Below are 12,846 nucleotides of genomic sequence, written 5' to 3'. Positions count from 1 at the left end.
GCAAGCGTCTGCTCTATATTATAATAAAATTGGAGGCGGCCATGTTGTTAAGCGGCCCCAAGCGATCCGTTCTGTTGGAGGCAAGTGGTAAGCAAGCCGCTTGCTAACGGAATACACCCCAAGTTTAGTTGGCCTAAATTACCTCCCGCTCTCTTCATCAAACTTCTCAATTGTTTGTGCTGCCCCGAGGGCACCATATAGCTCAAGATCTGGTCGATTTGAACGCCAAGTGCTGCCTGTAAGGTATCAGACCTTTTATGAAAGTCTTTGGCAATGGCGCGTCAGGGTGCAGAGCTTCAGCGGTTCAACAACGAGCTCGCGTTGGGTGAGAGAATGGCGGCATTTGCTCAGCTCCATTTCTTTATCATCTCCTCGGTTTCTCTCTTTCTCACTCATTTCGTCTCTCGGAAACTTCTCTCACTCCATTGAATCATTCATTGTCTTGGAACACTCAACTGGAGCGATGTTGAAAATCATTCGCTCGTTGTAAATCATGATTCATTCGTTCGTTGTAAATCATTCGCTCGTCATCGTTATTAATGTTATGCTTTCTTCTTCACACGTTCTTTTAATTATATCCAGGGTTGTTAGGGTTAGGGAACTCGTCGTTCGTTGTACGTTGTTTTAATTATTTACAAGTAAATTTTTTTTATACATACAGGACGCACTTTAATTGGGTCGTTATACTGTAACTCAACTACGTTAAAAGACTGCTACACAGATTGCAGAAACGGGATTGACACCAGCTGTGATAATTGTGCATGGCATATACACCGCTCATATGGTACCAACAGTGTTGAGGAGGTGTTGGCAACACCTCCTTTTGATATCTTCCTCCCCTTCGGGTACCCAATCCTCGTCTAAGTTCGGAGATAATATGTTGAAGCTGCTTCGTAGATAGTCATAGTGCGGGATAGTATGTGGTAGTATTGTGTGGATAGTGTGGTATGTGGTAGGTGTTGTATAATTCTTCACCTAGGGTTACCAATAGTCAATACCATACATCCGGGTTTCCCCGGACATGTCCTCCTTTTTGGTCCTTCAATGTCTGTCCGGCCCGATTTTTTTCAATATCTACAAACGTCAGGGTTTTGTAATTATTATTATTATTATTTTTTTCAAAGATAAATTTTAAGACTGGGGATACTTTTTTTTACCTTATTTAAACGGTTAAACCATTTTTTTGAATTTTTTTTCTTATGGTAATAAAATGCGGTTATGTGATGTTTGGACCAGGGCAGCTTGGTACAAAGCTGCACTACTCCGTCATGGCGTAATAGACGTGGTCGAACATTGACACACTTCCTGTCCAACCTCGCAGTGAGAGGGAGAGTCCAGTGGTGTGCTCGTTCAGTGTTTTTTCTAAGTGCGTACTGTATACAATTGTTTGATTTTTCTTCTTCACAATGGCAAAACGAAAGTGTAAATTCGTTACAGAAATAAAGACCAAATTCCCATGTTTTCGAAGTGGTTGAGAAAAATGGGAAGCCGAGTGCTCAGTATGTAGACCTGGTACGCACATCTCTGTGACAAATGTGCGATTCATTTACAATCTCATGTGGACTCGGACAAGGACAAGAAAGCAGTTTGAGGAGAGACCTCATCATCCTCATTCTCAAAATTGAAGAACTGGTGAAAGGAAAAGACTCACTTTGTGTTTTTTTTTGTTTGTTTTGTTTTGTTTTGTATACTGAATCGAGGCTCGTGAAAGAGCTAACATTTACTTCACAAACAAATCAACCAGACAAACAAAACACACAAAAAGAGGGAGCGGAAAACAAGATGGGGAGAGAAGGGGAAGCACACAAACACAACATTTGAGAGCAGGGAGATGTGTGGAAGGGAGAGGGCTTGGGGGAAGGAGGCGTGGGAAGGGGGGGGGGGGTGGAGGGAGAAGTATAAAACACAAGGACACCAAGGACTTCCAGGACAGAAGTTGGTATTTCAAAAAAGTGGAATTGGGGTGAAATTAGCGGGGGTAGAAAAGATCAAGGTTTTGGATGGGGGAAGATAAGAGATGGTGGTGAACAGCAGTTTTAAAGACCTGGAGGGTGGAGTGGGATTGAAGAGAGTGAGGGAGTTTGTTCCAGAGGTGGGAGAAGAGAGGAATGAAGGAGTGAAGGTGAGCAGAGAGTCTTGATTTTGGCAGTTTGACCATAAGAGGGTTGCAGGCAGATCTTGTGCGACCTGTAGGAATATTTGCGGGACAGAGCCCAGAGAGAGCTGGGGGGGCAAGGCCAGAGAGGAGTCGGTAGAAGATGGAAAGACCACCAACCTGCCTGCGGTGAGTGAGTGAGAGGCCCTTGGAGTTAGCTTCATCGCGGGAGATTCCAATGATTCTGAATGCTTTGGTTTCAACAGCGTGAAGACGAGCTAGGTGTGAGGCAGGAGCACCAGCCCAGAGGGGAGAGCAGTATTCCATTGAGCTGCGGATGAAAGCCTTGTATGTGGTGAGGAGCTCAGGTGTGCCAAGGAAGGACTTTGCACGACGGAGGATGCCCAGTCGGCGACTGGCTTTGGAGGCCAGATTTGAAATGTGGTTTTCCCAGGAAAGATCATGGCAGATAGTGAGACCCAAAAGCTTGAGTGACAGAACTTCTTGGAGAGGATTATTCAGAAAGTGGATGGGAGGGTTGTCCAGTCGGTCTTTTCGGAGAGACATCGTAAGAGTGTGAGATTTGTCAGGATTGAAAGACATGTTCCACTTGTTTGCCCAGTCTGTGATTTTGTCCAGGTCTGCAGAGAGTGAGGAGGCAGCAGACTGCCGACCTGAGGGATGAAGAATGGAGCGACAGAGAGTAGTCATCAGCAAAGAGATACAGAGGATTTTCAAGAGAGTCAGAGAGATCATTGATGAAGACCAGAAAAAGCACAGGGCCCAGAACACTGCCTTGTGGAGCTCCAGCCTGAACAGGAAGAGGAGATTAGAGAAACCCATTCAGGGCCACACGTTGACTACGACTAGAGAGGAAGTCCGCCAGCCATGCGTGGAGATTTCCATTGATACCAAAAGAGGAGAGTTTGGTGAGCAGAGCGGGGTGCCAGACCGTATCGAAGGCACGTGATATGTCAAGGGAGACTGCTCTAATTTCCTGTTTGGCATTGAGGACCTCCATCCATTGTTGAGAAAGCAGAAGCAGCATGTCCAGAGTAGAGTGTCCAGGTCTGAAACCAAATTGATGATCAGAGATCAAGCCATTGGAGAAGAGGAAAGATTTCACATCTGAAGCAATGATGGATTCCATGACTTTGCTGATAATTGGGAGAAGGCTGATTGGTCTGTAGTTGCTGGGATCTGTTTTTGCACCTTTTTTGTGCAAAGCGGTGATGTTGGCAGATTTCCAAGCAGATGGAAGATGACCTTGAGCAAAAGAGAGGGTGAAGAGAACAGAGAGAGGGAGTGAAAGAGCGGAAGAACAGGATTTTAGGACCCGTGGGCTGATGCCGTCAGGTCCAGTTGCAGAATCCGAGTCGAGGGTTGACAGAAACTTTTCCACCTTGTCAGGAGGAAAGGACACAGAGTCCAGGAGCAGCTGGGTACGACTGGGTACGGTGGGTACAGAGGGGGATGGGTTTGGGACAGAAGATTTAGAGGCAAACACAGAGTTGAGGCATTCAGCTTTTTCACACGCGGAGTCAGTCGTGTGGCCATTTGAGGTGAGGGAGGGGATGGAGGGGGAACAAACACCAGAAACAGATTTGACCAGATGCCACCAGGATTTGGAAGAGGGAGACAGATAAGAGAGTTCGGTCCTGAGAACGGAGAGATATTGTTTCCTGGCTCTCCTGAGGGTGGACACACACTTGTTTTGGGCTTTGTGAAAGGAAATGAGATTTCCTTCCGTTGGATTTGCTTTCCAGGAGACGAAAGCAAGTTGCTTCTGGGCAATAGCCTCACCACAAGATTCCGTGTACCATGGACGGGAGGAAGGGTAAGACAACAGAAGACGAGATGGGATAAATCTGTGCATGAGAGAGAGCAGTTTGCTTTAGAAGAATTCCCAGGAATAATTTATGTCAGAGGCAGTAGAGATGGGAGACCAGTCCAGATGATTGATGGCTGCTTGAAGACCGTGCCAGTTGGCCTGAGTGAAATGCCAGACTCGTCGACGCTGAGGAGGCTCTCTGAGAATGGTCAGAGAGATGTCCACTTTAACAAGCACATGATCAGAAGAGCCGATTGGAGCAGAAGAAGAGCAGCAGACATTTTCAGGGAAGTTAGTCATAACCAAGTCCAGAAGAGAAGATGCTCCGTTGACTGAAATCCGGGTCGGGAAATTGACAGATTGTGTCAGTCCCAGTGAGTCACAGAAGTCCTTTGCTGAAGAGCCATGGCTGGTGAGAGCGGTGAGAGCGGTTAAGAGATAACAATGAAATTTGAATAATTATAACATTTATTTTGAGGCATAACACTTGTTATTATTTATTTATGTAATCTGAATGTAGACGACATGTATATGTAACACATAGTATATGTAACACATTAATACAACAAGAGTTGGTAGATATTGTAATAGATACGCTCGCCCCCTCCCCTCACCCCTTTTATTTATTTTTATTTTTTTGTCCTCTCTTTCTGAAAATCAAATGTGGTAACCCAACTTTACCTTAAAACTACCTTCGTCCAGACCCAGATATAAACTGTCATCCCGGTGTTTCACAGGTAAGGTGATTCATCAATGTTTGTGTCATACCTTGGATAGACATTAAACGAGTGTTCTGTCTGCCGGCATTAGTTGGTGGACGCTAAAGACCCCACGGTGTTCTTCATGAAGAGTAGGCGAGCTATCGCTGACACCCTGGTCAAATTTCAAATTCCTGCTCTCACCTTAGTCGAACGTCAAGCCTGGCCAACCGGTTCGTGAAAGACTTGGGCTAAGCTTCCCCCAGCCAACCCCATGAGAACGTGGGAATAATTGTGGCATTTAGAGAAGAAGGTAAGGGTATTTTCAAATTTGATGTCATCAGGAAAATGTTTGGTGTTGTCTTGAGTGTCTCTTGGTGATTAAACGAATTGGTGAATATTCCATCACACTCCTGAATTACGTCCTGTAATCTAATGAAGAATGATTGAATGTGAAGGAGATGAGCCACTCTAGCTCCGTTATAACCACAATCATATTTCGGGTCTATGTGAGCTCCTGGACCCTGGTCAGTGAACATATTGATCCTGGAGGCCTCAGGGTTTGTACTGTTGTAGGTGAGAGGCATTTATTTAACATCCCTTCTTCTTGAATATCTGCTTATTACGTGAAACTTGAGGCACGACTTTAAATGTGCCAATTGTCAGCCCAAGGTGTTGCCATTCTTGTGTGAAAAGGGCATGTGGATGCACCCATCACTGCAGTGGGTCATTTCTCCTTTTCACCTCCGCCACCCGAGGTGGACGCTGGACGGAGGTTGTGTTTTCACCCCTGTTTGCTTTGATGTGCAAGATATCTCAAAAAGTTATGGACGGATTCAGACAAAACTTGGTGGACATGTTTGAGTGTGCGACAAGGACTAATTGGTGAGATTCTGGTGAAGATCCGAACACGGATACGAGAGATTTAAAATAAAAAAATTTTATGCCTTCGCCGTTGAAGTCACCGGAGGCATTATGCTTTTGGGTTGCCCGTCTGTCTGAGATAGGTTTTCTGAATAACGGATGAATTTTTATTTTACTTTTATTCTTATTAAAACTAATTTAAAAAATCATTTCTGAATAATTAACGAATAACTGACTTTAGGGAGCTCTACATGCCATGGATGTTCATTCCCTGGGGGCTTCATAACCATCACAATATATTTGATTGTTTATTTGTTTGTTTATATATGCTTCAAAAACTAATGGACCAAATCCAACCGAACTTTGCATGTTGTCTAAGTGTTCCCAAAGTATGGTTCCTGTCTGGGTAGCATATCTGGGGGAGGGAGGTCAAGGTGGGCGGAGGATTCAAATTGTCTCCATGTAAATGTGTATCGTATAGTGCCCCTGGTGTATCCGGTCTAACAAATCATCTTCTATAAAGAAAGTTTCAACAACTTGATAATATGGTGATGTTGAAATCTGAGTGAGAATAATTGGCCATTTTCAAAATGTTTCATTTCACTCATTTTGAGCAGAGGATCAAACCCAAGCATCCAACATGGAGCTTTGCAGTGAAGCGGAAGTGATTTTTTACTCACGCCATATATAAGCCTCAACGATGGTTGACGAAGGTGATGTAATCCGACTTCCAAGCAGATGAAAGTTGGTGGTGGTTCATATGGATTCTGCGGCTGCTGGTTGCATAATTTTCTCGTGGCGCAGCTGTGCCGCTGATGCAATGGCCTCTATTACCAGTCAGCTGTTACACTTTTTGTCAGCCCACCTGGTGTTAATTCAATGGATGACAAGGGCTCAAACCAAATTGTAGAGTAGAATGTTTGTGATGTTCATGTTGTCTTTTGATTAAATCAGTCAGCGAAGCAATGGGTAAAAATGACTAGTTTTATCCCACGAGAGTAGGTTTTGTCAACGAAAGAATGACAAAGGTGTGCAAACTTCCATGGAAAGAAAAGTAAAGCTGGCGTTTTGTGCGTTATCCCTTCATGTGAACATGAGGGGCACGGGCCTTGACAAAGTTTAGTATCCATCTTTGAGTGCAACTTGTTTCCTTTTCTATATTTCCCCCATTTGTGGAACACCTCCCTTTTTGTCTCTTTCTGTTTTGCCATCACTTTTAGGGCTGGAGGAGCTGAAGACTCGACGCAGTCGCATTGCCCAGCTGCTTTCTCGTGACCAGACTGAGAGGACACGACTTGCCTCTGAACTGGCCAGCCTTACAAACCGCGTATCTCGTCTCGACGCTCAGATAGCACATAAGCTTTCTGCTCAGCGTGAACTCGATTCTGCCATCTCACAAGCCCAGGCTGCTTACAGCAAGGTCTGGATCTTTGTATTTTATATGAAAATGCTTTGACTTCAGTAGTTACACTTGCGTGTGTCAATCGTATTATTTATTATTATTATTGTTACCTGGTTCGAGTACCTCTTGGTCCCAGCGTGCAATGGAGAGTGGGAAAGTGGGAAACTCCCAGCGACTTTATTTTAGCAGTGTATAGCCAACAGACCGCTGCCTCAATCTCTTCCGAAAATAATTAACTAACCCAGGTTACGTACATGAAACAAAAACGTGTACTGCGTATGTGCATATATAATACGTCATGGTTATATAGCTCGGATAATTCCAATTGCACTTGGCCATGGTCAGACACCTGAAGCCTAGGGCCTGAAGCCTGAGGCCAATACGTACTATCACCTTCTCAAGGCCCATGACGCCTATGAATAGGGAGGGCATTGCGATTTTGATATTTACACTTGCGTATAAAATAATAAAAACAATTACCAAAGATATTTAAATAAAAATAAACCTTCTGGAACCAGTCGATGGTGGCAGTATGTCTTCTTCTTTTTTTTTTCTTCTTTTTTTTTTGGGATACACGGTTGAGGCTCGTGTAAGAGCTAACATTGATCACAAAAACCTCAAACTGACAAACAAAACACAATAAAGGGAGCGGGAGACAAGATGGGGAGAGAGAGAGAAGCACACAAGTACAACAGCAGAGAACACGGACAACAGAAGATCCATGGGAGGGAGAGGGCTTGGGAGGAGGAGGCGGGTGGGGTGGGAGTGGGGGGTTGGAAAAAATATAAAACACATGGACACTGCCAGAACTTCCAGGAAAGAAAGGTGTCGGGATTTCAAAAAAAAGTGGATCTGGGGTGAATTAATGGGGGGTAGAAGAGATCAAGGTTTTGGATGGGGTTTTGGAACATAAAACATATTGTTGCGGATCTCAGCGCCGGCCTTTTCCCCTTGCCAAGGGGGGTTTAGTCCCCATGTCTTTGACTGACCAACGGGACCCGGGACCTATGACGTCCTTCCCGGACAGCGCGAAATAGGGTTTTAGGACTAAAAATTCGCTATTATCTAATTACTCGCGCTGTCCAGAAACGAGGAAATAAGCCCCGCACGAATCACGGGTGTTGGTGGATACGCCGAGCGGTAGCGAACCCGTGATCCGAGCCGTTAGCAATTACTAGACCCCGATCCAAGCGGTTCTTATTCGTGCCACGCTTACCCAATGATGGAAATCACAGAAGCGGTCAAATTGGAAGAAGAGGAATAACAAGATTTATTCACACTATGTACAATGATGAGAAGAAGAAGACACAGTGCAGTCCTTAAGCAGTCTTATACTTAATACCCCAGACAAACGGGCCCGTCTCACACACAGACACTCACACAGGGATTGCAGATGAGGGTCAGCACGTCCAGGGATGGCGTCCGGGCAGCTCTCTCCGGTCCCCAGCTCGCACCGCGAAGTAGATGAATACAGACGGCAGGAGCTCTCCGCGTGTCGTTGGCGCGCACGGGATAATTATGGGGCGAACGGTAGGGTCTGGGCTCTGGCGGTTACACTGGCGGCTATTGCCGCGTTCACTTGCGTGGCTGCGTACGTAATAGTTCAATACAGCGCTAAGCCCCGAAGTGTTCACACAATGAAGTGCTCTCAATGCGCTTCTGCTGGTAAGTCTCTTGCATAAGCCCTCCGCTTCAGTCCTCTTGGTAAGTTCTCTCGATACAGCGCAATTCCTTCCAGACCTGTTTAAGGGCTTTGTGCGAAGGCTTTTATATCCACGCCCACGAACATTCTAGCATTTGCTAGACGCGCCCTTACCACGCCCTATCACGCCATGCCTTCAGAGCCCTGGTTGGCTGGTGGCCCTTACCGTCATCGCCTCTGACGTGCTCCCTTGCGCCGCCACACCCCGACCCCGCGCTCCTCCATCTTAGGCCTACCTCGTGTTACTTGACTAGTTCGAGCGAACAAAGGGCAGCGAATGCTGCTGGCAGCCAAAGCGTAACAACTGCTGCGGGTAGCCCAAAGCATAACAGAATTGAGGGATCAGGTCAAATGGGGCGCGGGATCGATTATGCCCATAGATGGAATTGGGAGGGTGGTGCAAAAATGAAAGGACCTATACTCATGGCTTTACACAACGCAGATATTACTAGGGAAATGGCCTACTCTTACACATACTATGACATAACTAATACTCTAAGTGGGCCTACGTGTTGCTCGTGGACTAACTATGGGGGGCAAACCTTTAGCCTTTAATGATGTCATATGTACAAATCTCAAAACCGTATCAATATGATAAAGGGAGCAGGAGAACAAGATGGAGAGCAGGGACATCGGGAGATCTGTGGGAGGGAGAGGGCTTAGGGGGAGTTTAAAATTACACATGGATGTAAGTTTAAAATGCCGACTCGTACACTTCCCTTTCAGTGTTGTGTTTTTTGATAATCTCGAAGGGTTCTTTACCGGCCACCCAAATGTCTCTCTTCCAGATCCTGGAGAGTTCTCAAGCTTTACTTTCAGTGGTTCAGGAGACGGGGAGGGCAGCAATGGCCGTGGAAAATGAACAAGACCTTCATCCTCAACATTTTGTCTCTGACACGTAGATTTATTTCACTTATCCCACAATTTGTGACTTAAAACCTGTCCGAGTCGAGTCTCACATGTGTTGTCTCTGTTTCCTGTCCTTTTTTGCAAATGAAATAAAATTTCTTGTTTTATATAATTCCATGGAGTACTGAAGTGCATCTTTAATTCACTGATCAGCTGCTTACCAAGACCAATGTTGTTAAAAAAAGAGACTACAAAACTTCTCTAAAATTTATGAGCAGTAAATTTGTCTTCCATTCTGAGTGGATGTTCCTTTAAATGCTTTATCAACCTGGTGTTGGCTTAGCGGTTCGGGTGCCAGCTCGGGATCCTAGGATGTTGGGTTTGAATACCGGTCGATTTCTGAATTAACGCCAGGGTGGTTGACTCAGCCTGTCATCCTTCCGAGGTCGGCAAATTGAGTACCAGTTCACTGGTAATTCCTTGTGTGTCGCAAGAGGTAAGTAACAGGGTTGGCGGCAGGAAGGCCATTTTGCCGTAAAACATTGCTTCAAAAAGGGGACGTCCTCAATGCCAAACAGGAAATCAAAGCTGTCTCCCTTGACATATCACGTGCCTTCGATACGGTCTGGCACCCAGCTCGGCTCACCAAACTCTCCTCCTATGTCATCCATGGAAATCTCCACTCATGGCTTGCGGACTTCCTCTCTGGTCGTCGGTAACGTGTGGCCCTAAAAGGATTTCTCTCATCTCCCCTTCCTGTTCTGCCTGGAGTTCCCCAAGGTAGTGTTCTGGGCCCTGTGCTGTTTCTGGTCTTCATCAATGATCTCTCCGACTCTCTGCAAAATCCTCTCCATCTCTTTGCTGATGACTCCACCATCTGCCGCTCCATTCCTCATCCATCAGATCGGTAGTCTGCAGCCTCCTCACTCTCTGCAGACCTGGACAAAATCACAGACTGGTCAAACAAGTGGAACATGTCTTTCAATCCTGACAAATCTCACACTCTTACTATGTCTCTCCGAAAAGATCGACTGGAAAAACCTCCCATCTACTTTCTCAACAGCCTCTCCAAGAAGTTCTGTCACTCAAGCTTTTGGGTCTCACTATCTGCCATGCCCTTTCTTGGGAAAACCACATTTCCAAGCTGGCCTCCAAAGCCAGTCGCCGACTGGGCATCCTCCATCGTGCGAAGTCCTTCCTTGGCACACCTCAGCTCCTCACCACATACAAGGCTTTCATCCGCAGCTCAATGGAATACTGTTCCCCCCTCTGGGCCGGTGCCCCTGCCTCACACCTGGCTCGGTTTCACGCTGTTGAAACCAAAGCTTTCAGAATCATTGGAATCTCCTGCGATGAAGCTAACTCCAAGGGCCTTTCACTCACTCACCGCAGGCAGGTTGGTGGTCTTTCTGTCTTCTACCGACTCCTCTCTGGCCTTGCTCCCCCAGCTCTCTCTGTGCTCTGTCCCCCTAATATTCCTACAGGTCGCACAAGATCCGCCATCAAACCTCTTATGGTTAAACTGCCAAAATCTAGGCTCTCTGCTCACCTTCACTCTTTCATTCCCCTTTTCTCCCGCCTCTGGAACAAACTCCCCCACTCCCTTCAATCCCACTCCTCCCTCCAGGTCTTTAAAACAGTTGTTCACCACCATCTCTTATCTTCCCCCATCCAAAACCTTGATCTTTTCTACACTCGCTAATTCACTCCAGATACACTTTTTTGAAATTCCAACTTCTTTCCTGGAAGTCCTTGCAGTGTTCAAATGTCTTATACCTCTCCCACCTTCCCCCAAGCCCTCTCCCTCCCACATTTCTCTCGATGTCCCTGCTCTCAAAGTTTGTGTCCTTCCCCCTCTCTCCCCATCTTGTCTACCGCTCCTTTTTTTGTGTTTTATGGGTTGGTTTGACTTTTTGTGTGATTAATGTTAGCTCTTTCACGAGCCTCGATCTTGTATACAAAAAGGTGCCCAAAAAAGGCCAATCCCTGCCCTGCAGGGAAAAATGGCCTCGAAGGGTGGTTCTTCTTTTCTTCTTCTGAGTGGATGTCTGTACTGCTTTCGTCATCAAAAAACTAAAGATGATATTTGAATTCAATGGGCCATCTATTTTCCAAGCATAACCACTGTACAAATATGTTGAAATCTCCCGGGAAGGAGTGGAAAGCTACTGTAGTAGTTGGTTTTTGCCTCTTGCCTCTGCCGAGTTCTGGGAGTTGTGTTGAGTGTGGAGAGAGAGAGATAGTACAGCTCCGGAAATAACAGTTGGTGAGTGTTCCTTCTGTTATTTCAATTGTTAATTTTTAGCATGGGATTGCCATCTTGTCATTCAGGTAGTGAAGACCCATAAGATTAGCAGGGATCATTCGCACGTGATTCTAATTGGGCCAATCACCGTTGGGCTATTGAGGGTGTCAGGCCGTAGTGTGCACATGATCACACAACGGTCGCATATACGTTGTAATAATGGTGAACCGGTGAGAAAGTGATGCTTCAACACATTAAATGTACAGTATCTGTTTTACCAAGTCATTCCATTTCTCACCTTTTGAAAATATGTTTAAAATTTTTTGAATTTCCATAGGAGATGTCTTCCTTCTGTTACATGTCAATCCTTCCTCCTAAATATAATTCTTTTTTTCTCAATTGATTTGAGATGTCTTGCTTTATCTTTCCAGAACATGAAGATTTAGAAATTATTTCGTGTGCATCTGTCTATCTTGTGAGGTCAATATGGAGATGGCACGGGCTTGACGGGCCGCGTGGCCTCTTCCTCGTGTTTGCAATCACTTGTGTATTATGCAGTGCATGCTTTTTAAATTATTTTTGGTCTCGCTGACCCCACAAGACCACAAAAGGTAATTTTGTTTGAAGATTGTTTACTTAAAGTTCTGTTATGAAATGAAGTCGAGACCTCGTTTCCAGATATGAGGCTTTATTGAATTATATCTCCAAATACGCTATAACACAAAATAAATGAATAACATTCGATCGACAAAGAAGACGAAATAGCATTCCCAACTCATCTATAAGCAAGCAAGTGACCATCAACATTCCGCATCATACAATTACTCAAGTGTCCGCTCATAGAATACAGAAATGAAGCAAACTCCCCCTCCTTCCTCAAGTATCAACCCACAACCGAATCTTCTTCTACATATTACATCACAAGTTCGAAACGTGTCGCCTGATTTAGCCCATTCAACGTTTTGTGGTCTGTTCACAGAACAGTCGAGCTTCATCATAAATTTTATAACCAGCTCTGGATTTGCCAAATCACCGTAGGTGATTTCTGATTACCTTTGGTAATGAGAATAATGCTGCACAACGCGATTACAAAAGCATAGCGGCAATACCCCTGGCGCTCACTGGTAAAATAAACAGCATACTGCACTGACTAAAGGTAT

The 12,846-nt window shown here is 45.3% G+C and overlaps 1 protein-coding gene across 1 annotated transcript; it reads left to right on the top strand.

The window, feature by feature from the left end:
* Positions 1-78: 78 nt before the first annotated feature.
* Positions 79-12,089, top strand: LOC137427003 (microtubule nucleation factor SSNA1). The gene is made up of 4 exons (XM_078778775.1): positions 79-325; positions 6,709-6,908; positions 9,381-10,001; positions 11,407-12,089. The coding sequence occupies exons 1-3, from the start codon at positions 274-276 to the stop codon at positions 9,492-9,494; spliced, it is 366 nt and encodes a 121-aa protein (XP_078634901.1). The 5' UTR covers positions 79-273; the 3' UTR covers positions 9,495-10,001; positions 11,407-12,089.
* Positions 12,090-12,846: the final 757 nt, after the last annotated feature.

Source organism: Myxine glutinosa, chromosome 5 (genome assembly GCF_964187855.1).
Source record: "Myxine glutinosa chromosome 5, kmMyxGlut1.1, whole genome shotgun sequence".
Taxonomy (NCBI): domain Eukaryota; kingdom Metazoa; phylum Chordata; class Myxini; order Myxiniformes; family Myxinidae; genus Myxine; species Myxine glutinosa.
The sequence above is the reverse complement of the archived record's forward strand: the minus strand, read 5'-3'. Positions and strand labels throughout refer to the sequence as shown.

Bases quoted from the DNA above. Each gene is read 5' to 3' on its own strand.
- LOC137427003 (XM_078778775.1), top strand. From the start codon at position 274: ATGGCGCGTCAGGGTGCAGAGCTTCAGCGGTTCAACAACGAGCTCGCG. The intron at 326-6,708 runs GTGAGAGAATGG...CATCACTTTTAG, and splicing joins CAACAACGAGCTCGCGTTGG to GGCTGGAGGAGCTGAAGACT. The intron at 6,909-9,380 runs GTCTGGATCTTT...TCTCTCTTCCAG, and splicing joins CCCAGGCTGCTTACAGCAAG to ATCCTGGAGAGTTCTCAAGC.